Genomic DNA, 27,739 nt, shown 5'->3' on the forward strand with positions numbered 1-27,739 from the left:
AGGAAGACTAAGTGAAAGGGTTGTGAGAAGCAGTTAAATATTTAGATCCCTGTACCCCACCCTCCATTCCACACTTTTGGGTGATTGCTTCTCCCTACCCAAGAAGCCTGGAGATTTGTTCTCTAGAGAGGGTAAAAGAGAGGGTCTCTGGACTATGGCACACTAGACACAGTTGAGGGTTAAGGCTACCGTGTGGAAAACAAAATTGAATGACCATATGCATGCTGAATGCCATATGCAGAAACCCTTAGCTCTTTACCCCACTTGGCTACCAAAATACCAGTAACCAAACCCTTGTCCTTCAGGAAGGACATTGGAAGATGATTATCTGGGGAACCTGACCAATCCAAGAAGACATACCTATAAATATTGATGTCAAAGATTCCCTAATTAAAGGCCTACCCAGATACCCTATGGTATAAGTCAAAGTTAACAAGTCTAACACAAGCAATCACATCATCCAATAGGCTGTAAGTTCCTGTGTTTGGCAAAATTAAGGCCCCTCAAAGATGTCCCATCCTAATCCTCAAACTTGTGATTATAATGAAGTATCACTCCCATTATTTTCATGAACAGTTGTGAATTATTTTCATGAACTTGTGAATATAATGAAGTATCACTCCCATTATTTTCATGAACAGTTGACCTTAAAATAGGGATATTATCTGTGTGAGCCTTTTACCAGCAGGTGACTCTAGAAGGATTCAACAAGGCATTGCTGACTTTGAAGATGGAGTGGGGGTACATGAAAAGACTGAAAAGCAGCCTCTAGAAGTGGAAAGTAACAACCAGCTAATAGCCATCAAGGAAACAGGGGCCTCAGTCTTACAACCATAAGGAACTGAATTCTGCCAACAACTCAAAAGCAGCCCCCCACCCACCTCCACCAACCAAGAGCCTCCAGATAAGAGCCCAGGCTACCAACAACTGGATTTTATCCTGTAAGATCCTAAGCAGAGAATCCAGTGAAGCCCACTTAGGCCTTTTGACCTCTAGAACTGAGATAATAAATGGATGTTGCTTTAAGCCATTGAATTTGTGGTAATTTGTTACACAGCAACAGAAAACAAATATAGTCTCCTATAATCTATTAATCATAAGCAACTAGCCAAGAATTATCAGAAATATCAGAAAAGCCTCTAACAAGAAAACAGCACAAAACCAGCAAAAGTAAAACAGCAATATGTAGAAAAGAGCCTACACAGGGAGAAAAAATGTCAAAAACACTCTCTTTACTAGTGTTACAGAGAGGTGTGATAATATTGCCTCCATGAAACAAAAAACAAGATGTTTACTCTAAGGAAGGAACAGACCAAAATATAAAAAGGAACTCTTAAAATTAAAAAAATGATAGCAGAAATGAAAAACTCATAGAAGGGGTAGAAGATAAAGTTGATAATATCTGTCAGAAAGGAGAATAAAAAGACAAAAAGATGGAAAATAGAAAAGATAAGAACATTGGAGAATTAATCCAAGAGTCCAACATCCAAATGATAACATTTCCGGAAAGAAAACAATGGGGAAGAAATCAATAGAATACTTTAAGAAATTTCCAAGAAACTAAAGGATATGAGTTGACAGACTGGAAGGGTCTGCTGAGAATCCAACACGGTAGATGAAAATAGACCCAAATCAAGACACAGAGCTGTGAAATTTTAGAATACTAACAAAGAAACAGAAATTATTACAAGCTTCCAGAAAGCAAAAAATGGATGACATGCAAAAGATTCAGAAAACAGAACAGCTTTGTACTTCTCAGTATCAATACTGGAAGCTAGAAAAGCATGGAACAATGAGTCTAAATTTTTTAAATGCAAACTAAAATGCCTTAGTCAGCCAATCAATTAAATATCAATATAGAATAAAAGTATTGTCATACATGCAAGTCTCAAAGAATTTCCTTCTCATACCCATTCTGTTAAGAAGCAGACCAGAGGAAGTATGTCACTAAAACAAGAGAATAAACCAAGAAAGAGAAAGACATAGGATTTAGGAAATATGAAACCCAATGAAGAGAGGAAGAGAAATCTAGAAAGATGGTTAAGAGAAATATCAGGATAATAGTTGTGCACCAGATGTCCAAGGCAATCATTCCAGATTAGGACAGTATGACTATAAAAATAGTCATGTTAAAGGCTATCATCTCCAAGATCCCCACTGTCAATGTTCCATCCTTCTTTTTAACCTGAGGACAGAATGCCCAGGTAAGCCTGGCTCAAGACTATCTGTACTTGGCTAATTTGTCTATGTGCTGCCAAAGCTCCTACACACCTTCCCTCCAAGCACTGCAGCAGCCTGGATCAGGTGTGGACACACATGTAACCCCACAGAAGTTATCTGCTGTCATCTGCTATGTAGGGAGAGGGATCATGGGGTGAGTAGAAGTAGAGAAGTCAGAAGGGCCCACTCCCCATCAAACCATATTGTTATCAGACAACTAATTTCTGGTCCACACAAAAGCCCATCAGTGACCTGACTGGTGAGCCATGTGTGTTCTTCCCTGAACTCACTCATGACCTTGCCTGCTGACTTCCCCAGAAATGGCTCTTATAAACATTAAAGGAAGCTGAAGCCAGACTATGACCAAAAGACTGTTCAGCTTATGCACTCCTGGGTATCTTCGCCTAATAGTAACTTCAGGAACCAATGAGATGTGGGCTTGCCACTCAGGTTTTTAAAACAAAACAAAATATTACTTAAACTATAAGTAAAAGCAAAGGAATGAGTAACACAAAAGTCAGGGTAGGTATTACCTGTTGTGATTAGGGAAAGGAATATAACTGGGAGGGGCACAGAGGTGGCTTCTAAGGTATGGGTTGTGTTCTGTTTCTTAACAACAGTAGTGTTTGCATATTATTCATTATGCTGTACATACAGATTTAATATACTCTGCTGTAGAGATGCATTTCACAATAAAATAATTTAAATAAAGAAAAGGAAAAATGAGAGGGAATAAAGCAATAAGGAGAAAGGAATCAATCAACTCTGATATTATAAAGGGCAGCAGTGGGCAGGGGCATGGGGAGGCGGTGGAGAGCAGCGGTAGGATTCACTTACCATTTCATACGCTACTTCCTCAGAGGTATCTGTTTCTAAATTGAAACTGAATTCAATAGCTTCATTGTCTTTGTGCTTGCCTTTCAATTTTTTAGGATCTTCAACCCAGAGTCTTAAAGCCAGGGATGAATTTGAGGAGTCGTCTTCCTCTGCTAACTCCACCCTCAGTCCTGTATCCTCAGCAAAAAATGCGTGGTTTAGTAGGTCCCTGATAGACAACCTAATAAACAAAATACGTATCTCATTATCAGTTTTTCCAATCATAAATAAGATATAGAATCCTTAATTAGTAAACATCAATTATATAAAAGTAACAATCTTATTTAACTCTTCTATTAATTACCCCATTAATCTGTCTTGTTATAAAAACCAAATCTTAAATCCAACTTATTGTTTACCAAGGATGCAAAGAAATCCCAACTAACACACACTTAAAGTCACCTTAATTAAAGATTATTACCAGTAGCATAGTTATATACTCAAGTTTAACATACCTATAAGTATGCCTAGAGAACTGTAGAAGTGCTGAAGTATATGTTAGGTGGAGTGACTAGCTTCCCTAAGCCACTGGCCTAAGTTACTAAAATTCAAACAACAGATTGTCAGTAAAGGAAACGAAAAGCTCTTCTGGATATATAACCTCTAAAGGAAATCAGAAATTCAAACTCTTTTACAAATAGAAGTTATTGACTCCATCAACAATAATCAAGTCAGTGTACTTCACTCTTTAGAGAATGCTCTGAATGAAACTAATGAGTTCGGCAAAGTCCCATGGTTTTCTTAAAGTATCTAAGTCTAGTGTTTTAGGCCAAAGTATATATGCAAGGATACACCTCTATCTAAAATTAGGGCTTAACTATCTCTGAAGAGAAAAAAAGGACAGGGGTTCAAAAGATTCTTTTACAAGCTGGGAGCAGTTAATTTCCTTTGCTTGGACCAATTTCTAAACAGATATATAATATCTAATCTATCTATATTATATGCCAAAGAGAGCTCAAACTAACATATTCCACAATGTCTACATTGAAAACCTCTCCTATACTATTTAAAGATAAAATATATTGACAGCATGGTATGCTGTAAGTTGATGATTTTCCACCCTCCTGATCATTTTTTTTTTAGTGATCGAGGGACAAATAATTAAGAGACTGGTATAAAATAAAAAGAATAAGCTTCTTCAGACTAATTAGTTTTAAGGTTACAGTGAGAGGTGCCACCAAGGGGCACCTGGGTGGCTCAGTCAGTTAAGTGTCTGCTCAGGTGATGATCTCATGGTTCTGGGATCCAGCCCTGTGTCTGGCTCTCTGCTCAGTGGGGAGCCTGCTTCTCTCAATCCCTCTGTCCCTCCTCCTGTTCATGTATGTACTCTCTAATAAATAGGTAAAATCTTAAAAAAGAGAAGACATAACCAAGTTAAGACCTCTGCCTTTCAATGAAAATGTTGCCTGTGTATTTTTACTGTGGGATAATTATAGCAATAGCAGCAAAAGATATGATTAAATACTTATTACTCTGTTAGTTGTTTTGTATGTATTATCCTTTTAATCATCAAAATAAATACCTGCTTTGAGGAACAGCTAAGTAACTTGTTCAAGATCACACTGGCTAAGTGTGAGTCCACATTTAAATTTTAGTCTGATGCAGAAGTCTGTGCTCTTTCTAATACACTAATATGCCATGAATCCTTTTGAATATTCCAATGTTCTTTGGTAAGAGATCTCAATTAAAATGCTGCAAAAGCTATAATCAAAATCCAAACTAAAACGGCTACTTCAATATAGTACAACTGGCCCTCGAACACTGTGGTGGTTGCAGGGAATGGTTGGGGTGCCGACCTTAGTTGAAAAATCTGTGTCTAACTCTTAGTTCCCCAAAAGCTTAACGACTAATAGCCTACTGTTGGCCAGAAGCCTTATCAATAACATAAACAATTGATTAACACATATTTTCTATGTGTTATATACTATGTTATGCATTTTATACTGTATTTTTACAATAAAGTAAGCTAGAGTAAAGAAAATATTAAGAAAAACCATAAGGAAGAGAAAATACATTTACAGTACTGTACGACTTGTTATCCAAGGGTCAACTGCACCTTTAAGTAGTTATGTATTTTAATTGTGATAAAAATTACCACTTAAAAAAAAGGCATGCATAAACTCTTACAACTCAAAATAGCCACAACAACAAAATAAACAATCTAATTTTTTTAAAAGGGCAAAGGACTTGAACAGACATTTCTCCAAAGATATCCAAATGGCCAACAACCACATGTAAAGATATTCAACATCATTAGTCATTAGGAAAATGTAAATCAAAACCACAGTGAGATACCACTTCATAACCATCAGGATGGCTATTATCAAAAAAATGGAAAAAAAACAAATGTTGGTGAAGATGTTGACAAATTTGAACCTTCATACCTTCCTTTCTGGAAGGAATACAAAATGGTGGAGCCACTGCAGAAAAAAACTGGCGGTTCTTCAAAGAATTAAATATAGTATTACCATATGTTCCAGTAATTCCATTCCTAGGTATACACTGAAAAGACCTGAAATCAGGGATTCAAGCAAATACTTATTCACCAATGTTCATGCAGCATTATTCACCATATAGCCAAAAGATAAAAATAACCCCGGTGTCTATCAACAGATGAATGGATGAATATACAAAATGTGCTATATGTGTGTATGTATTTCTGCCTTTAAAAGGAAGGAAATTCTGATACTTGCTTTAACATGGAAGCCAAACTTGAAAAACATTATGCTAAGTAAAATAAACCACACACAAAGGACAAGTATTGTATTGATTTCACTTACATGAGATACTTAGAAGAAGCAAATTCATGGAGACAGAAAGTAGAATAAAGATTACCAGGGGTTGAGAGGAAGAGAAAATGGAGAGGTACTATATAGTGTTTGGTGATGAAAAGGTTCTGGAAATAGAGGTGATGGTTGTATAACAATGTGAATGTGCTTAATGTCACTGAATTGCACACTTAAAAACGATTAAAATGGTCACTCTTAGGGTGTGTATAGTTTACCATAATTAAAATACATAACTACCTAGAAACAGCCTGTTGGTATAATAGCATTCTGTAATAAAGCTATAATTAAACAGACTTAAAAAAAAATGAGCAGGCTTTACCTTAGTGGCTTTATATATCCTCAGATACACAACACTAAACTTAGAAAACTAATAAAAATGGGGGGCAGTCAATAAAATGTGGGTGAAAATAATTTCTGTAAAGGACCTATCACCTATATAAATCATAATTAATATGGAGATAAAAAAAATCAAAAGACTAACTTACTGATTTAACTCAGCAACTATCCAAACCTCAAATTAATGGGAAATATAAGCTAAAACTAAAGGGATGTGTCCATGAGGAAAACACAAATTGGGTTACAAATAAACCTAAAATTATACTTCTTGAACAAAAATAGCCCTATCTACTTTACCATTATCATGACACAAGGACATTGGTCAAATACGAAACATCTGATGAGTGGATGGTCAATTCTTTTTAAGCTATCTTTTTTTAAGTACTTACGTAAAGGTGACACTGCAGAAGCTCTCTACTATCAACTGTTAGAAGCAAGTTAACTGGGGGGTCCCCAGTGACTGTTAAACTGAAGGCTGAAGGTGATGAAAACTTGCCATAACACATACAAACAAAACTCAAATTTCAATTCTAGAAAAATTTAGCACATGATATCAAAGCCCAAAATGGCAAACAACATGCACTGATATACTTCACTCTAGATGGTATGGTTTGTTTTCCATTCAAAAGTAATACCTGGTATTATTCAAAGTCAGAAAATGACTCAGTCCAAGGTAAGAGATCAATGTATCCATCTGTCACATCATTTCACTACATTTGTACCCACCTTTCTGATTTGTTTTGACGAATACATCCTTCAATGATTTCTTTCACTTCAGGATCAGTGACTTTATTGAAACTGGCTGGTTTTATGCCCTGGGGGAAAAATGGTTTCTAGTCACAAATTAAGCAAGTAAAATCTCAAGTCAACAGGACACTTATTAACATAATAATTTTTATCACTAACCCATATTCAAACTTTACATATGTATATATGTATATACATATACAAATATGTATGTATGTTTACATATGTAAACTTTACATATGTATATACATATACATATATGTATGTATGTTTACATATGTATATATGTATATATATAGTGTAAGTTTCACAATTTTTTGATGAAGATATTGTCACACTTCTAATCTACAAATAACAGTGAAAAATTGTGAACAATCTAAATTTCCAACAGAGATACAAATTGTGTGATACATATATATGCTAATGTTCTGCAAAATCTAAAAATGTTCTCAAAGTATTTAATAACATGGAGAATTCTCATATTGCAGCATTAAATAGGGAAAAAATATTTGATCCCAAAATATACATTTAAGTATAACCCCAATTAATAAACTATAATAAACAAGTCTTCCAGAATGGCTAGAAGCAACAATCAATATATATGTATGTATGTATGAAAGATATATATATATAACTTTTGAAAAACCTGTATTATTTTTACCATTAAGCAATACTAAAATATTGAGAGAAACTCAAACTAATTATCAGGTTCTAGGAGTTCAATGATAAGTTAGTAAGGTCCACACAATTAAAAGTGTTTCTGTAACTGTGTTACTGCCTGAATCTGCTTATTTTACATTCTATTACCCTTTAAATTATGAGGTTTTTTAAAAAGATTTTATTTATTTATTCCTGAAAGACACAGAGAGAGGCAGAGACATAGGCAAAGGGAGAAGTAGGCTCCCTGCAGGGACTCGATCCCAAGTCCCTGGAATCATGCCCTAGCTGAAGGCAGACGCTTAACCACTCAGCCACCCAGGTGTCCCAAATTATGAGTTTTAGACTTTAAAAAAATCATTAGGGGTGCTGGGGTGGCACAGTTGGTTGAGCGTCCGACTCTTGGTTTTGGCTCAAGCCATGATCCAGGGTCCTGGGATCTAGCCCCATGTCTGGTTCCATACTCAGCATGGAGTCTGCTTAGGATTCTTTCCCCCTCTCCCTCTGTCCCTCCCACTTGTGCTCTCTTTTCTCTCTCTCTAAAATAAACAAATCTTTAAAAAAAATAATTGTTACAGTCATTTAACAGAAAACTCCAAATTAATCTAGAAGGAGAAAGATATAGAATAATTGTCATGAAATAAGACAATCTAAAAACTATTTCTGGGTCTGTCACACTACTTCATAGGATACAGAATCAGAAAACCTAGTATCACATACTAAATAAATTTGGTGAGATTAGAAGTTAATTTAGATATCAAATTCAAGAAGCTTTAATATAGATGGAAACGTGAATTGTGATATGGCATTTTTTTACTTTAATATAAAATAATAAAGTCACCATTCAAAAAATGGAGTTACATTATTCTTATAGAAAAAGTCCTATCGTATAGGATATAGATATTGTATATTGTGAAGTAGGTAATAGAGGGTGGGGTGGGTGAAAACCTCGTGGAAATACCATGTAAGTTCCACTGTGTATCCCATTCCCAATTCTGCCTTTACTGAGATCACATTGGTAACATAAAATCAGTCACTGAGGGAATATTTAACACCAAGGAAATCAGCAAGTGTTAGAAATAAGCGCTTTCTCTTTTTCAGAGTCAGTTGTTAAACATTTACCTGCTCAACACTACTTTATGTCTCTTCTATTCTTTAAGAGTCCCTCCTCCCCTTTTGCTTTTTTTTCATGAAATTGATTTGTTGGACAAACTAGGTCATTTGTCCTACAGAATGGCCCACATTCTGGATATTGGCCTTATTTCTTGTCTCATTACACAAGTATCTCCAGAGTCAGACAGGTCTAGAGTCAAAATCCAACATTACTAGTAGCTGTGTGAACTTGGGCAAGTCACAATCTCTGATTCTCAGTCTCATCATTCATAAACTGAAGATAGTGCCATCTTGTAGGGATTTAAATATGAAAGTATGCAGTATACAGCATTTATTTTAAAAGGGTACCTATTAGTTCAAACATTCTGACAATCTCTTTCTTGGCCTATTCTAGAGCCACCCAACTGGATATGAAATAGACCTAATTTTGAACAATCTTAAGACTTGGCTTCTACCTTCCTTACATCCTTTAATATACTCCTATCCTTTTATTTTTATAGCTATTTGTGAATTTATCCATACTAAAACTGCAAGCTCTTTATGGGTAGCTTGCAAAAAAAATACCCCTAACAGGGGACCAAAAACTGTATCTGTTGAATAATATTTTGTTCTTTTTAAATTTTTTTAAATGCTTTTATTGAAGTTCGATTTGCCAACATATAGTATAACACCCAGTGCTCATCCCATCAAGTGCCTGTCCCTCAGTGCCTGTCACCCAGTTACCCCAACACCCGACCAACCACCCCATCCACAACCCTTTGTGTTGAATAATATTTTGAATGCCCTTTTAAAATTAGGCTTTGCATCAGAAATTTTCAAAACCATTTAGTCAATCTTCATTATTCAGCTTTGAAAAAAAATTCCACCTAATAAATCTAAAAATTATCAACAAATGCATACTGATGATATGTCTGTACATTTACCCAAAGATACTAATAGCGTTTAATGCGACCCCAATAAAGCATAGGTATATAGCATAAATCTAAAGTTTGTTTCATTACAATTATGTTAAATTTAGCATGTTATATAGCACTAAACCAGAATTAGTTTTAATGTCAGTTGGTAAAGTCGTCACATGAAATGTGACGATCTAGGAAGTAAAAAGAATAAAGTTATACCTACACTAGTTACTTTACGGTATATTTGAGCTGCATTCTGACACTCGGAATAAGGGTACTCTGAAGTAGCCATTTCCAGCATACACATTCCAAAAGCATAGACATCTACAGATTCATCGTAGTGTTCTTCATACATCTCTGGGGCCATAAACTCAGGAGTCCCTACAAAATAACACCACATCCACATCTTTATTAAAAAGAAAAATGAAAAAAAAAAAGAAAACTGTATCCATCAATATCATAGGAAGGATTGAGGGTTTGCCATAAGGATTATCTGAGTTAATTTCTGCTACCTAAACCAAATTTATAAAAATTGGCAGAATATTTTCTATATCTATATAAGTATATAAGGAATTTCCCTAACTTTCTATACTGATAAATTATAATTTGTAAATGCTCAAGATCAGGCAATGATTTCTAAAATCTGTCTTTATTTCTATCCTTTCTTTATAATTTTTTTCTAAACTAAATTAGTAAATCTTCTTTCTTAAATCTTCAGAACCTTTTAATAACCTTTAGTATACCCCACAAAAGAAATACACTAGGATGTCTCTGTAATAAGGAAATATTTCAAAGCAAATTCACATTCTAGGCCAGGAGTCAGCAAACTTCTCTGTAAAGAACCAGAGAATAAATATTTCAGAGACAATGGTCTCTGTCACAACTATTCAACTCTGCCACTGTAATGCAAAAGCAGCCACAAACAATACATAAATGAGTGGGTAAAGCTGTGTTCCCATAAAACTTTATTTACGAAAATAGGCAATGGGGCCAGATTTGGCTCATGAGCCATAGTTTGCTGATCCCTATTCTAGACATATACAGTTAACAAAATCTCTCTTTATCCAACCAATAAAGTATAAAATTTTAATCACCAATGACACTCTTAGCAAATGATGTTCTCATTAAGGTGGCTAGTCCAAGATCACCAATCTTCACAGATCCAGTGGGTCCTGTGATGAAAATATTGTCACACTTCAGATCCCGGTGAATAATGGGAGGAGTCCTAGTGTGCAAGAACTGCAGCCCCTTTAAAATTTGCCTGCACCAGCTCCTTAAGACCTTTGGTTTCATGACTTTAAATCGTTTTAAGTACCTATGCAAAGAAACAAAAGACCACATGTAAACAAACACAGCTAGCTTATTATATGAGCACTATTAGGGTAAATCATGTAAGCTATTCTCAGTGCTATTACTGCCATCACTGAGTTGTTTACTATTTTTGTTACAGAAAAATCATTTTTTAAGATTTTATTTATGTATTCATGAGAGACACACACAGAGAGAGAGAGAAGCAATGACATAGGCAGAGGGAGAAGCAGGCTCCCTGCAGAGAGCGTGATGCAGGACTCGATCCCAAACCCCAGGATCATGACCTGAACCAAAGGCAGACACTCAACCACTGAGCCACCCAGATACCCCTAGAAAAACAATTTTAAATATAAGGCTTCATTCTTAGAGAAGACATCCTGCCAAGTTTAGCAATTTTTTTTAGCATTTTTAATTCAAAACAAGAATCATTCTAATCAGAGTAACCTTTTGTGAAAGGGTAGCACAATTTTATAAAGAAAATCCTTCACTACTTTCTAATAACTGCTTATATAAGGTCACCAGGGGGTTTAACTAGGTGAAATTTTAGTGCAAAGATGCTAGGAAACAGAAGAAGTATAGCCCACATTTAATAGTTATAAATAAGTGATTATACCATTGAATGAAAAACTATAGTCAGAAACAAAATAAACTATAATTATACAGTACTGCTCACTAGATAGGTGAACCTGACCACAACCCCGATCTTTCATTATTTTTACAAAATGACATTTATTACTTCTTTTTTAAATATTTTATTTATTTATTCATGGGAGATGCAGAGAGAGGGAGAGGCAGAGACATAGGCAGAGAGAGAAGCAGGCTCCATCCAGGGAACCTGATGTGGGACTTGATCCCGGGACTCCAGGATCACGCCCTGGGCTGAAGGCAGGCACTCAACTGCTGAGCCACCCAAGCGTCCCAACATCCTAAATTTTTTAACCTGTCCTGAGACATAGTCACTAGATTCAGATGCTACAAATTCTCTAATAAACAACTGTTAGGACTCTGGGAAATGATTTCCAAATAAAACTTCATTGGCACTATCAGGGTCAACTTACGTCTTTAAAGTTCCTGATGTCATAAGTTCAGTCACCAATACAATACATTTCTTTCCTTTTAATATAGACTCCCAGGAATCATAAAATCGAACTATATTGGGATGTTGGAGACCCTTTAACATTTCTGCTTCTTCCTTGAACCTTTGCTGCTCAGCTTTGGTTAATTTCCGGTCCTGAAATGGAATAAGAAGCTCCAAATTAGAATCTAGAAATTTGCATGCACATTTCTAACATCATTCAAATGTGTGCTTTATTTTGTTGTTTTCATTTATGTATATATTTATCTTCAACTGCAATTTTTTTTTCCTCAGGACCTATATAATCACTGACATATTTTATTAAGTAGATACTTTGACTCCTGCCATTCAACAATGCAGTAACTGTTATAGTTCAAAAGTATGTTATAAACCCACCTGCAAAATAAATCAATAACTTAAAAATCAATCTTGTATAATAACTAAACTTTCTGTGGTAATCATTCCACAATATACACATATATCAAATCATTATGTTGTACACATTGTTATATGTCAATTATATCTCAATAAAACTGGAAAAATAACTAAATAAAATTTCCTATGCTGAAAAAGAAAAACAATATATCAAAATAAAAAAAACAATAATCAAAACAAATAGGAAGTTTCCCCAAATCCCTAAATTTCCACATCTATAGGATCTATAATGTCAGGGCAGGAATAATCAAAATGTTAGACATGTAGAATTTATGGTGGTTAAATATGTGAAATACCAACGTATTTCCAGACAGAAATACAAGATTACCATCCAGTAAAATACCTTCAAACAGGAAATGAACCTCTAATCTGCTACATTAAATGCTAGAAGTCAAAGGAACAATGTTTATAGAATTCTGAGAGAGGACTGTAATCCTAAAACTCTGAACCCAGACAAGCTACCAATCAAATTTAAAAGGGAAAAATAAACACATTTTCATGAAAACAAGGACCCAAAGTATACCATACCATACAGCTTTTCTGAAAATACTCAAAGAATTTCAATAAAAATATGGCCACATAAAATTATTAGCAAAGGAGAGTGTGGCATACAATAAATAGTATGAAATTTCCAATAATGCTTACTTAGAGTCAAGGCTAAGTAATCCTGGTTAATGTGGTTAGAAATATTGAATGAATTTTATTTTTTAAAAATATTTTATTTATTTATTCATGAGAGATATGGAGAAGAGAGAGGCAGAGACACAGGCAGAGGAAGAAGTAGGCTCCCCAAAAGGAGCCTGATGTGGTACTCGATCCTGGACCCCAGGATCACACCCTGAGCAGGAGACAGACACTCAACCACTGAGCCACCCAGAGGTCCCAAATAAAATAAAGAAAGAAAAAAGAAAAGAAAAGGAGAGAAAAGAAAAGGAGAGAAAAGAGAAGAGAAAAGAGAAAAGAGAAAAGAAGAGAAAAGAAGAGAAAAGAAGAGAAAAGAAAAGAAAAGAAAAGAAAAGAAAAGAAAAGAAAAGAAAAGAAAAGACAAGACAAGACCATCCATTCTATGTTGAATTGTCATTGCATCTTTTTAAAAAATCACTTGACTGTATCTGTTTGGGTCTATTTCTAAACTCTGTTCTGTCCCATTTATCTTTGTGCCTATCTTTGCCAATACCAAACATGTCTTAATTACTGTACCTTTGCACTAAGTCTGAAAATCAGTTAACATGAATTCCTTAAAGTTCTTTGTCAAAATTGTTTTAGTATTTCAGTTCCTTGCCTTTCTATGTTAATTTTAAAATCAGTTTGTCAACAACAACAAAAATTCCCACTGGGGTTTTGATGTAATTATCTTGAATTTCTAGGTCATATGGAGAAAACTGACATCTCAATATTGAGTTTTCCAATAAACCAATCCATTTATTTGGATTTCCTTTGATTCCTTCTATCAATGTTTTTTTTGGTTTTCAGCATACAGATTCTGCACATACTTTCTTACATATATACTTTAGCAGGTTTTTAAATAGCAATTTCAGGATGCCTGGGTGACTCAGCGGTTAAGCATCTGACTTTGGCTCAGGTCGTGATCCTGGAGTCCCAGGATCAAGTCCCATATCGGGCTCACTGCATGGAGCCTGCTTCTCCCTCTGCCTCTCATGAATAAATAAAATCTTTTTTAAAAAATAGCAATTTCATGGTAACATTTTTATACACTAATAATAAAATAGTAGAAAAAGAAATTAAGAAAATTCCATTTATAATTGCACCAAAAAGAATAAAATACCCAGGAATAAACTTAATCAAGGAAGTGAAAGACCTATACACTGAAAACTATAAAACATTGATAAAAGAAATTAAAGATGACACAAATGGAAAAATACTCCATGTTCACAGATGAGAAGAATTACTAATGTTAAAATGCCCATACCACCCAAAGCAATCTACAGATTCAATGCAATCTCTATCAAAATACCACCATTTTTCACAGAACTAGAGCAAAAATTCCTAAAATTTCTATGGAGCCATAAAATACCCTAAGTAGCCAAAGAAATCTTGAGAAAGAAAAATAATGCTGGAGTATCACAATTTGATTTCAAGATATACTACAAAACTGTTGTAATCAAAACAGTATGGTCTGGCACAAAAACACCACATAAATCAAAAGAACAGAACAGAGAGCCCAGAAATAAATCCAAGCTTATATGGTCAATTGATCCATGACAAAGGAGACAAGAATATACTATGGGAAAAAGTCTCTTCAATAAATTGTATGGGGGAAACTGGACAGCTACATGCAAAATAATGAAAATGAACCACTTTCTTACACCATACATAAAAATAATCTCAAAATGGAATAAGGACCTAAATGAGACCTGAAACCATAAAAATCCTAGAAAAGAACACATGCAGTAATTCCTCTGACATCAGCCATAGCAACACTTTTCTAGATAGGTCTCCTAAAGCCAGGGAAACAAAAACAAAATAAACTACTGAAACTATATCAAAATAAAAAGCTTCTGCATAGCAAAGGAAATCATCAATAAAAAAGTCAACCTACTAAATGGGAAAAGATATTTGTCAATGATATATCTAACAAGTGGTTAATATCTGAAATTTATAAAGAATTCACGTAATTCAACACCAAAAAAAAAAATCAGATTAAAAAATGGCTAGGGTCACCTAGGTGGCTCAGTCAGTTAAATGCCCAACTTTTTAATTCAGCCCTGGTCATGATCTCAGGGTGGTAAGATCAAGTCCCACATTGGCATCCATGCTCAGTGCGGTGTCTCCTTGGGATTCTCCCTCTCCCTCTGCCCCTCCTCCCTCACTCCCCACTTGCATGCTCTCTCTCAAATAAATAAATCCGTTTAAAAAATGGCTAGAGAATCTGAGCATTTTTCCAAAGAAGACATACAGATGGCCAACAAATAAAAATATGCTATCACTCTTTATCAGGGAAATACAAATCAAAATCACACTGAGATATCACCATAATCTCTCAAAATGACTATAAACAAAAAGAAAAGAAATAACTGATGGTGAGAATGTGGAGAAAAAGGAACCCTCAAGCACTATTAGAAGTAATGTAAATTGGTGCAGCCATTCTGGAAAACAGTATGGAGGTTCCTCAAAAAAATAAAAATAACAAATGACCAAATAATTCCAATATTGGGTATTTACTCCCCAAAATTAAAACAGTAATTCAAAACTATACATGTACCCCTGTGTTTACTGCAATATTATTTATAATACCTAAGATATGGAAGCAACCTAAGTCTATCAGTAGAGAAATGGATAAGGAAGACATGGTGTATATATACAAAAAGGAATATTATGCAGCCACAAAAAAGGTGAGATTGTGCCATTTGAGACAACATGGATGGACCTAGAGGGTATGATCCTAAGTGGAAAAAGTCAGACTCAGAAAGACAAATACCGTATGATTTCACTCACATGTGGAATTTAGAAAACAAATGAGTAAACAAACAAAAGCAAAATTAAACCTACAAATCCAGAGAACAAACTGATGGTTGTCAGAGAGGAGGAGGTAAGGGAATGGGCAAAATGGGTAAAGGGCAGGGGAAGATACAGGCTGTAATGTTGTTTTTCTTAATGGATGTTATCAGGTTATGAAAGTTCCCTTCAATTGCAAATTTACTGAGTTTTGATCAGAAATGGATACTAAATTTCTTCAAATGTTTTTTTCTGCATCTATTGAAATGATTGTTTTTTTCTTCTATAGTCTCTTAATACATTGAATTACATTCACTTTCAAATTTTAAATAATCCTTGCCATCCTGGGAAAATCCCATAGTCAGTCATCACATGTTATCCTTTCTGTATATTGCTGGATTTAATGTACTAATGTTATGTTCACGAGGGATATTGGTCTGCAGTTTTCTTGTAATGTTTCTGTTTTTCTTATCATGTGAGAAGGGTATGGCTTGACTCTTGCTCTGCTGCTTTGAGGCAATCATTGCTCTGAGAAAGTATACAAATTATGGCTTGGACCTTCACCTTGTCATCCTATACCTTCTATCTTCCTTCTATCTTCTTCTTCTTTCTCTAGAGAAAAGGTATTAGAGACTGAGATTTTCCAAGTATTACATTCTATCACCAACAGGGAAAGATAAAGTTATCTCTTTTACAAAGTACTGTTTATTTTCTTTCTGATTTTGCTAAGACATCCACAATACTGGAAAAAAAATGGTGATAACAGCTATCACTGCCTTTTATTGTATTTTAATTAAAAGTATTATTATCTCACATCTTACAATGCTTATTGTTTTTATTTTTGCAAAGTTTAACATTTTGAAGTAATTTCCTTACATTCCTACTTTACTTTTATTTTTAAATTAGGAGTGGCTGCTGAATTTTATCAAATGTTTTCTCAGCACCCACTGATGTGATCATATGGTTTCTTGATAGGTTCCTGATACAAAACTATTAAAATCTTCAAGGCCTACCTAGGTGCAGCACATTATTCTTTTGATCCACTGGTGAGTCTTATTTGCTAATATTTTGCTAAGGATTTTAAGATCTATATTCATATGTAAGATTAAGCTATACTTTTCTTTTTTGTAAAATATAAGGATTTGTATTCAGATTACACTGGCCTCATGAAATTAACTGGGGTTAAATAGTTTTAATATTGGATTCACTTGTCACTTAAAGGTTACCTAGAGATTGAGCTCTGAATTTACTCGCTTTCTGTTTTTGAATTACAAGAAAATTAAAACATAAAGAGTAAGGTATAACAATCAGCTTTGTTGAATTTTAACATTTTGCCAAATTTACTTCCATTTAAACAAGACACTTAAGACATAGTTGAAGTCCCCTAGGTATCTCTCCTTGATTCTATCCCCTTCCTTCCCATCCGAGAAGTAACCATCTGAATTAGGTTTTTAATCCATGCATGTTTTAAAAATATTTTTATTATAGGCTTGTATCCATAAGCAAATTAATTTTATAAGTGTTAAAGCTTCATACAGGTGATTATCATGTGTTCTGTTCCTTTTGCAAATTATTTTGTTCAATATAACATTTTTGTATTTACCTACTTTGATATGTATAACAGTTCCAGTTTATTTATTTTAACTACTGCATTGTATCTTATTATATAGTTCTACCACAATTTATCCATTCACCTACTGATGGACATTTGGGTTGATTCAAGTTTTCTCTATTACAAACAATGCTGCACTGCATATTCTTGGGTGCTTCCTTGTCCCAGTATTAACAACAACAAAAAGAATTTAAATCACCTTTCTATAATAACCGGCCTATTCAACTTTTCTACTCTTGAGTACATTTTGAATTATACTTTAAGAACAAGCCATTACTTAAGATTTAAAATGTGTTATCAATGTTATAGGTAGAATCTAGATGGTGGATATAATGTATGTCCCAGGCAGGTCTTTCAACTTTGCTCTGTATTTGAAATGTCTCATATGAAAATATTGGAAAAATTTTGTTGACAAAGTTGCACATCATGTTCTCTTATACTTCTTTGACTCTTTTCCAAAGCACTGCTATATTTCATTTGTCATTACTTCTCTCATGTATTTTGCCCTCTTTATTAGGTTCATTGATCATTTCTCAGAAAGCCAAAATGAGTAGAATTTATCATATTTTTAAGTTTACAATTTTTAAATTAATTTCAGTTATCTTTAATTCCTTCTTCCTTTAATTTGCTTTATTTTGTTATTTCCCTAATCTCTCAAGGGTACAACATCCCTTCTAGTTATTATTCATTAATAATGAAGACATTTTAGGTAATAAATTTTCTTCTGGGTATAGTTTTTGCAATGATCCACAAATTTCGTTGTAATGTCCTCTTTTTCATTGCTTTCTTGGTAGTTTATAATTTCAGTTTTGATTTTACCCTCAATCCACAATTTATCTAGAAGTGTTACTTCTGATTTCCAATTAAGAATATTTTGGTTGTTTCATTATTTCTAATTTTACTGAGTAATACAAAATATAAAATCTCTTTTCTTTAACTTAATGTTTTCTTTAGGCCACATATTTAACCAACTTTTTAATAAAAATATATATATATTCTCTTTGAAGGATATAAAGTACTATATAGCCATCAAATGACTATCTAGTTCTTCTATGTTTATTCTCTTTTTGCCTACTAGATCTGTCCTATTTTGAAATAATAGGACCTGAAATCTCCTACTATAGCCACATGTTTATCCATTTTCCTTGAATCTATTACAGGTTCTTAGTTTAAATTATCAGCCAAAATATTTTTTGTGCCTATGGCTCTTTTATATATCTTCTTAAACTATGAAGTAAATAATTTCATAAAATCCTGTTTAATGCTTTATTTCCTTGCTTCTGTGATAGATATTAATATTGACATGCCTCTCTCTTTCTTGTTCATACCTTTATTTTAACTTTTATTTACCACTGTCTTAAGTATGATTTTAGTAAACAACATATATGGGCTGTCTTGTTTTTTGTAAATTTATTTTTTATTGGTGTTCAATTTGCCAACATATAGAATAATACCCTGCGCTCATCCCATCAAGTGCCCCCCTCAGTGCCCATCACCCAGTCACCACCCCCACCCCCCGCCCACCTCCCCTTCCACCTCCCCTAGTTCATTTCCCATAGTTAGGAGTCTTTATGTTCTGTCTCCCTTTCTGATATTTCCCACACATTTTTTCTCCCTTCCCTTATATTCCCTTTCACTATTATTTATATTCCCCAAATGAATGAGAACATATAATGTTTGTCCTTCTCTGATTGACCTACTTCACTCAACATAATACCCTCCAGTTCCATCCACATTGAAGCAAATGGTGGGTATTTGTTGTTTCTAATGGCTGAGTAATATTCCATTATATACATAAACCACATCTTCTTTATCCATTCATCTTTTGATGGACACTGAGGCTCCTTCCACAGTTTAGCTATTGTGGACATTGCTGCTATAAACATCAGGGTGCAGGTGTCCCGGTGTTTCACTGCATCTGTATCTTTGGGGTAAATCCCCAGCAGTGCAATTATGGGCTTTTATTTATTTATTTATTTATTTATTTTTATAAAGATCTACTGAATATTCTTTTTTTAACTTTTTTTTTTAATTTTATTTATTTATGATAGTCACAGAGAGAGAGAGAGGGAGAGAGAGAGGCAGAGACACAGGCAGAGGGAGAAGCAGGCTCCATGCACCGGGAGCCCGACGTGGGATTCGATCCCGGGTCTCCAGGATCGCGCCCTGGGCCAAAGGCAGGCGCCAAACCGCTGCGCCACCCAGGGATCCCTGGGCTGTCTTTTAAACCCATTTGACAGTCTCAGTTTTTTAACAAGTAAATGCAATACAAACATATTTGATTTTGTACAGGATATACTTAATTTTACTTCTTCCATCTTATTTTAGGTTTTTCATATATTTTACTTTTAATTTCCATTATTTCTATTAACTTAGAAATATATCACATTTTTTTCATGAATAAGTAGTAAGCTTCCTTTTCCTGGCACTCAAAATCAAACACTAAAGCTCATTCAGTAAAGTTGCAGGATACAAAATTACATTCAAAATTCAGTTGTGGGGATCCCTGGGTGGCGCAGCGGTTTGGCGCCTGCCTTTGGCCCAGGGCGCGATCCTGGAGACCTGGGATCGAATCCCACGTCGGGTTCCCGGTGCATGGAGCCTGCTTCTCCCTCTGCCTGTGTCTCTGCCTCTCTCCCTCTCTCTCTGTGTGACTATCATAAATAAAGAAAAATTTAAAAAAAACAAAAACAAAATTCAGTTGTTTCTATAAACTAAAATTAATAACCCAAAAAGGAAATTAAGAAAACAATTCCATTTACAACAGCATTAAAAAGAATAAATATGTAGGAAGAAATTTAATTAAGGAGGTGTTATTTTATAACACTGAAAACTACAAAACATCATTAAAATTAAAGAAGACGTAAATAAATGGAATTTAATTGCTGGAAGGCTTAATATTGTTAAGTGTCAATGCCAAAGGAGAGCTGCAAATTCAATGTAATTCCTATCAAAATCCCAATAACATTTCCTGCAGAAATGAAAAAAAATCCTAAAATTCATGTGAAATCTCGAAGGACCTAATACCCAAAAAATCTTGAAAAAGAACAAAGTTGGAGTTCCTCACTTCAAAACTTACTATAAAGCTAGAGTAATCAAAACAGTGTGATACTGGCATAAGGGCAGACAAAAATATCAGTGGAATAGACTACAGAACCAAGAATAATCCTTCTATATATGGTCAAATAAATGATTTTCAAGAAGGATGTCAAGATCATTCAATGGGGAAAGGACGGTCTCTTCAACAAACGGTTGGGGAAACTGGGTATTTGCATGCAATAAAAGTGAAGGTGGATCCTTACATCATATACAAAAATGTATTCAAAATGTATTGAAGACCTAAACATAAGAGCTAAAAATAAAAACTTCTAGAAGAAAGCAGAGGGGACTGCTTCATGACGTTGGGCCCAACAATGCATTTTTGGATATGACACCAAAAGCAGAGTCAACCATAGAAAAATAAACTGGAGTTACTCAAAATTTAAAACTTTTGAACATCAAAGGCACTATTAAGAGAATGAAAAGATTAAAAAAAAGAGAGAGAATGAAAAGATAATCCACAGCATGGAAGAAAATATTTGCAATTCATATATCTGATAAGCAGTTAATACTCAGATCATATAAAGAACTCATACAACTCAACAACAAAAAGACAACCCAATTTAAAAATTAGTAAAGGAAAAAAAAATTAGTAAAGGACTTGAATATTTCTCCAAAGAATGAAATATAAATTAACAAGAAGCACATGAAAAGAGGCATAATATCACCAGTCACTAGGGAAATACAAATCGAACCCAGAATGATATAGCACTTCACATCCATTAGGATGACTATTAAAAAAAACAAAACAAAACAGAAACTGAAAATAAGATTTGGCAAGGATGTGAAGAAATTGGACCCTTGTGCACTGCTGGTAGTAATGTTCTAAAATGGTAGAGCCACTGTGGAAAACAGTATGGCAATTCCTGAAAAATTAAACATAGAATTACCATATGATCCAACAATTCCACTTCTAGATACATGCCAAAAAGAATTAAAAGCAGGGACTTAGGGATCCCTGGGTGGCGCAGCGGTTTAGCACCTGCCTTTGGCCCGGGATGCGATCCTGGAGACCTGGGATCGAATCCCACGTCGGGTTCCCGGTGCATGGAGCCTGCTTCTCCCTCTGCCTATGTCTCTGCCTCTCTCTCTCTCTGTGACTATCATAAATAAATAAAAATTTAAAAAAAAAAAGCAGGGACTTAAACAGATATTTTTACACCAATGTTCTTTTTTTTTTTTACACCAATGTTCTTAATAGCATTATTCACAACAGCCGGAAGAAGCAACAAAAATAGATAAAACAAATGTAGTGTGTGTATACATATACATACACACACACACACACACACACACACAATGGAATATTGTTCAGCCTTAAAAAGGCATGAAATTCTAATGCATGCTATAACATATATGAAACTTAAAAGCATTATGCTAGGTGAAATAACCCAGACACAAAAGTTAAATATTGTGTGATTCCACATTCCACTTTTACAAGATACCTAGAATAGGCTTATTCATAGAGACAGAAAGTAGAATAGTGGTTACCAGGGACTGAGAGAATAAGGAAGGGGGAATTACTGATTAATGGGTATACAGTTTCAGTTTGGGATGATAAAAAGTTCTGGAGATGGGAGGTGGTAGTGGTGTACAACAATGTGAATATACTCAATGCCACTGAATTGAATACATTCAATGCCACTGAATTATTTCCCAATGTGGGGCTCGATCTCAAGACCCTAAGATCATGACCTGAGCCAAAATCCAGAGTCAGACACTTAACCAACTGAGCCACCCAAGCGCCCCAAAATGATAAATTTTAATGTGTATATTTTGCCACAACAAAAAAAGTCATTTTAAGGAAGAGTTAAGGGGCTTCTGGGTGGCTCAGTTGGTTGAGCATCTGATTTCAGCTCAGGTCGTGATCCTGGGGTCCTGGGATCCAGCCCTGCATCAGGGCCCTCACTCAATGGGGAGTTCACTTGTCCCTTTTCCTCTCCTTCTGCCCCTCCCCCTGCTCATGAGTGATCTCCCTCTCTCAAATATATAAATAAAATCTTTTAAAAAAGAGTTAAGGAACTCATACATTATTTGTCTTTCTCTATCTGACTTATCTCAGCATAATGCCTTCAAGGTCCATCCATGTCATAAATGGCAGGATTTCCTTCTTTCTCATGGCTAAATAATATTCCATTGTGTGTGTGTGTGTGTGTGTGTGTGTGTGTGTATATATATATTGTTTCCATACCTTGGCTATTGTGAAAAATGCTACAGTGAACATCAGTGTGCAGATATCTTTCTGAGATACACTGTGTGATATCATTAAATGTAGCATCTAAAAAATTAATTTGTAAAAACAGAGAGTAGAATAGTGGTTACCAGGGGGTGGAGGAAAGAATGTGAGAGATGGTGTTTAAAGACATAAATATATATAAAAAAGACATAAATATAAAAAAATAAAATAAAAAATAAAGACATAAATATACAACTAGTAAATAAATAAGTTCTGAAGATTAATTATAAAGTTCAAAGTTGCTAAGCTACTAAATCTTAACTGTTTTCAGCACAAAGAAATGATAAACATATGACATGATAAATTGCTAATGCTACTATAACAATCATATTGCAATATATAAATGTATCATACACATTAAACTTACACAATGTTACATGTCAATTGCATCTGAACTTTTTTTTTAAATGCTAAAAGAGCTAAGAAACTTCAAGAACAAGAGCAAAGAATGCTACACTTAGAAGAGACCTGGAAATAAGTACTTATGCTTTTCTATCTAACTTAAGATGACTAATTAAGTCCTAAATCTCCCTATAATTAGCTGGAAGTCATCTACTTGTGATAAGTCAGCAGATCTATTCTGAAGAATAATGAATAAATTTTGATGCCTTCTGATTAAATTAATAGAATACAAGTCTTTCATGTGCCAAACTAAACTACTCTATCTTATCCTTTGATCCTAGGAATCAAAGGTAGTCAGCATTAGGAATAAACATCTTTGCAGAATTATAACTGCTATCCCAGATGTATTGCTGGAGGTAAACTCCACTGAAAAGGGATGGCCAAGATCTTCCAAGATCCACTTCTAATTCAGTGAGTGAAAAGTAAACCTACCAGTGGAATATATATGCAATGGAATATAACTCAGCCATAAAAAAAAGAATTAAATCTTGTTATTTGAGACAACATGGATGCTGCTAGAGAGTATTATGCTAATTTTAGAGAAAGACAAATTACCTTATGATTTCACTAGTATGTGGAATTTAAGAAACAAAAGAAATGAGCAAAGGGAAAAAAAAGAAAAAGGCAAACCAAGAAATAGACTCATCACTAGAGAACAAACTGTTGGTTACCAGAGGGGAGGTGGGTGGAGGAATGGGTTAAATAATAGGTGATGGGGATTAAGGAGTGCACTTGTGATGAGCACAGGATGTTATATGGAAGTGCTGAATCACTATATTGTATACTTGAAACTAATATTACACTGTATGTTAACTAGCTAGAATTTAAATAAAAACTTAAAAACAAAACAAAAAAAGAAGCATTTCATTTCCAAAATGTAAACTATAGCCTTATCAGCTATGGCTCTTAATGCAAACACCAACAATGAACTACATAACCAGGTCCGTGGCTTATGTGGCTCTGTTTCTGCAAAGGTGAAAAAAAGAAGTCATCAACAATGTTATAAAAGCTGTATTGTAACTTGTTCAAATAAGGAAACCACAATGAAGGCTCCGAAATGATGCTTAACTTAAAAAGCAGTCTATCAATGAATATTTTGAATAAATATGAGGCTGTTCAATATCTTATCACTATCATTTATTGAACACTCAAACATGTGCCACATTTTACAATCATTATCTCTGATCCTCAGCATTTTTATTTCTCAAGTTGAGCAGTAGGTACAAAATTTCCATCATGTTATTCTTTATTGTCTTTTGCATATCAAAAATATTACATTTCTTTTTAAAGAAGGCTCCAAAATGTTAAGCTGCTTAGCTTGCCCGAGGTACCCAACTGGCACAGGCAACACTGGAACCCAGCTCTGCCATATTCTGAATCCTGACCAGTTTCTAGTTTATCACTTCACCTCTCAAAAGCAGTATTCGCAGCAATGACTGCAGACACCTCATTCACAGACCACGTTCCTTGGAGAGACAGCATAGCATCCTAGAACTAAAGCTATATGAAATAAACACGCACTAGGATAATGGTAATTTGCAAGTGGTAACACCAAAGTACTAATGATGAAATCAGCATGTAATAGTTATAGCCTGGCCATATTAGCATTTTACAGCTTTTAGACAGCACCTTTTTGATACCTTTTTAAAAAGTGCTCATCGATGGTAGAGCACATCAAGAAAGCACACCAGAAAGGGAATGAACCAAATACAGAACCAGGTTCACTCGTCTTCCAGTACCATTGAACAAAGAGGATGTCCTCATCCGGTCAGGACCTGAACAAACAGTTCATGTGCTTGCTCTATTGTCTTGCTAAAGAACACACACAGGGAATTCTAGTTCCTTTGTTCTGACTCTTTTCTTACCTAGCCAGTTACTGATTATAATTTAGCATCCCATGTACCTAGCCTACAGAACAACTAGACCATTTGACCTACCAACTGTACTCCTCATTCTAAATTAATAAATTTGTCCTAGATTTAGGCTTTTGAATTAGCACAACTCAGTCTCACCAACATGTCCAACCACCTCTGGACACTGATAGAGATGAAGGCCAGACATTTAGCCAAGGCAACCCAACCATTAAACTGTTCCTCAGAGGCCCCAAGCCAGAGAGTGTTCTTAAATGACACTATTAAGTAGCCCCTGATCGTTAGTAGTTTAAGAACTGTATTTTAAACAGGGTCCATTTATGAAACTGCATATTCTAAAATTATTAAAAACAAAAGAATGATCTACTCAAATAACTGAGGGGGAAATTCTTAAATCATCTATGTAAATGTTTTATACACATTTATACACACTTGATGAATACAACTCCCTGCTCTCCCGTTTTGGGTAACTTACTCAATGTATCTAAACCTCAGTTCCACCATCTGAAAATTAGTCATCTCTACTTCATACAATTGTTGTGAAGATTAAATAAAATATTCAAATTAAGTACCTATCCAGGTACTCATACAGTCCTCAATTAACATTAATTTTGATAAATGGAGGGGATCCCTGGGTGGCTCAGTGGTTTAGCGCCTGCCTTTGGCCCAGGCCCTGATAGTCTCAAAGTATCTACTCCCAAGATATTAATCTACAAAGGGAAAAATATTAATTTTACAATAGAAAAAAATCTATTAGACACCACCCTAACCAAGTGACCAAGGTTATCATCACCAATAATCTAAACCAACATCACAAATGAGTGGGAAATATCAGAAAGGGAGACAGAACATGAGAGACTCCTAACTCTGGGAAAGGAACAAGGGGTGGTGGAAAGGGAAGTGGGCAGGGAGTGGGGGTGACTGGGTGATGGGCACTGAGGGGGGGCACTTGATGGGATGAGCACTGGGTGTTATGCTATATGTTGGCAAATTGAATTCCAATAAAAAAAATAAAATAAAAGGAGAGGGAAAAAAATAAAATAAATAAAAAATAAAAAATAAGCCAACATCATGTACCCCCTGCTACAATGCACTGAGAAGGTTGTAACACCTCTGTGGTATTCTTCCCAAAATTTATAACCTAAATCTAATCACAAGAAAAAATGACAAACCCAAATTAAGGGACATCCTATGAAATAACTGAGCAATACTCTTTAAAAGTTCAAGATCAGGGACGCCTGGGTGGCTCAGCGGTTGGGCCTCTTGCCTTTGGCTCAAAACTCTCAGGATCGAGTCCTACGGCAGGCTCTCTACATGGAGCCTGCTTTTCCCTCTACCTATGTCTCTGCGCCTCTCTCTCTCTCTCTCTCTCTCTCTCTCTGTGTGTGTGTGTGTGTGTGTGTGTGTGATGAATAAATAAATAAATAAAATAAAATAAAAGTTCAAGATCATGAGGGACACCTGGGTGGCTCAGCAGTTCAGCGTCTGCCTTCCGCTCAGGGCGTGATCTCGGAGTCCTGGGATGGAGTCTCACATCAGGCTCCCTGCATGGAACCTGCTTCTCCCTCTGCCTCTGCCTCTGCCTCTGTCTCTGCCTCTCTCTCTCTCTCTCTCTCTCTCTCTCATGAATAAATAAATAAAATCTTAAAAAATGAAAGTTCAAGATCATGAAAAACAAGGAAAGACTGAGGAATTGTCACAGTTTGGAAGAGACTAAGAGGATGTAGCAACTAAATGCAATGTAGGATCCTAAATTGGATCACAGCATTGAAAAAGGACATCAGTGGGAAAACTGGTGAAATTAAGTTTTCAAATAAGTTCTGTACTTCATTCAGTCAATATTATTATAATTTTAATTTCTTAAGTTTTGATAAATGTTCTCTGGTTAAGATATCAATATAAGGGGAAACTGAGTGAGTGGCATACAGGAACTTTCTATACTACCTTTGCAACTCTTTAGTTAGTAGCAAATTATCTCAAAATAAAAAGTTAAAAAAAGAAAATAAAGTAGTAAAGGAGTGGTATCCACATTGCCGATACTCCCAACCCTACTATTCCCTTCAAAAAAAAAATCTATATTTAACAGCCCTTTGATCTTTTCACTAATTCTAATCTCTAAGCCACCTTCTTTTTTTAAAGATTTTTATTTATTTATTTATTCATGAGAGCCACAGAGAGAGAGAGGCAGAGACACAGGCAGAGAGAGAAGCAGGCTTCATGAAGGGATCCTGATGCGGGACTCGATCCCGGGACCCGATCCCGGAACCCGATCCCAGGACCCTGGGACCACACCCAAGGCAGGCACTAAACTGCTGAGCCATCCAGGGAGCCCCTCTAAGCCGCCTTCTTACTATAAATTCTCTCTAATGTAAGTTTTATGAAAATAGTGCCTGTGTCTGCCTTTTCTCCCTATTATGTCCCTAGTACTTAGTACAGTTCTAACACATTGTAGAACTGAATATTTATTTGTTGAATGAATGGACAGATGAATGGCAGCTGTGTGTATTGCATTCATTTCCTACTTCTGTTGTAACAAATTGCCATAAATTTAGTGGTTTAAAACAACACAAATTTATTATCTTCTACTTGTGAAGATCAGACATCC

General features: G+C 35.1%; 1 protein-coding gene across 5 annotated transcripts in view; it reads right to left on the reverse strand.

The window, feature by feature from the left end:
- WNK3 (WNK lysine deficient protein kinase 3) overlaps window positions 1–27,739 on the reverse strand; it is a 152,580-nt gene that overhangs the window by 96,336 nt on the left and 28,505 nt on the right. For all 5 annotated transcript variants that reach the window (XM_041740785.1, XM_041740784.1, XM_041740783.1 and 2 more), the window contains exons 3-7: window positions 12,007–12,179; window positions 10,732–10,952; window positions 9,861–10,018; window positions 6,948–7,036; window positions 3,058–3,277 (exon numbers count right to left, since the gene is read on the reverse strand). In XM_041740785.1, coding sequence (XP_041596719.1) covers window positions 3,058–3,277; window positions 6,948–7,036; window positions 9,861–10,018; window positions 10,732–10,952; window positions 12,007–12,179 — 861 coding nt within the window. The remainder of the gene's footprint in view (window positions 1–3,057; window positions 3,278–6,947; window positions 7,037–9,860; window positions 10,019–10,731; window positions 10,953–12,006; window positions 12,180–27,739) is intronic.

Source organism: Vulpes lagopus, chromosome X, assembly GCF_018345385.1.
Source record: "Vulpes lagopus strain Blue_001 chromosome X, ASM1834538v1, whole genome shotgun sequence".
Classification (NCBI taxonomy): Eukaryota; Metazoa; Chordata; class Mammalia; order Carnivora; family Canidae; genus Vulpes; species Vulpes lagopus.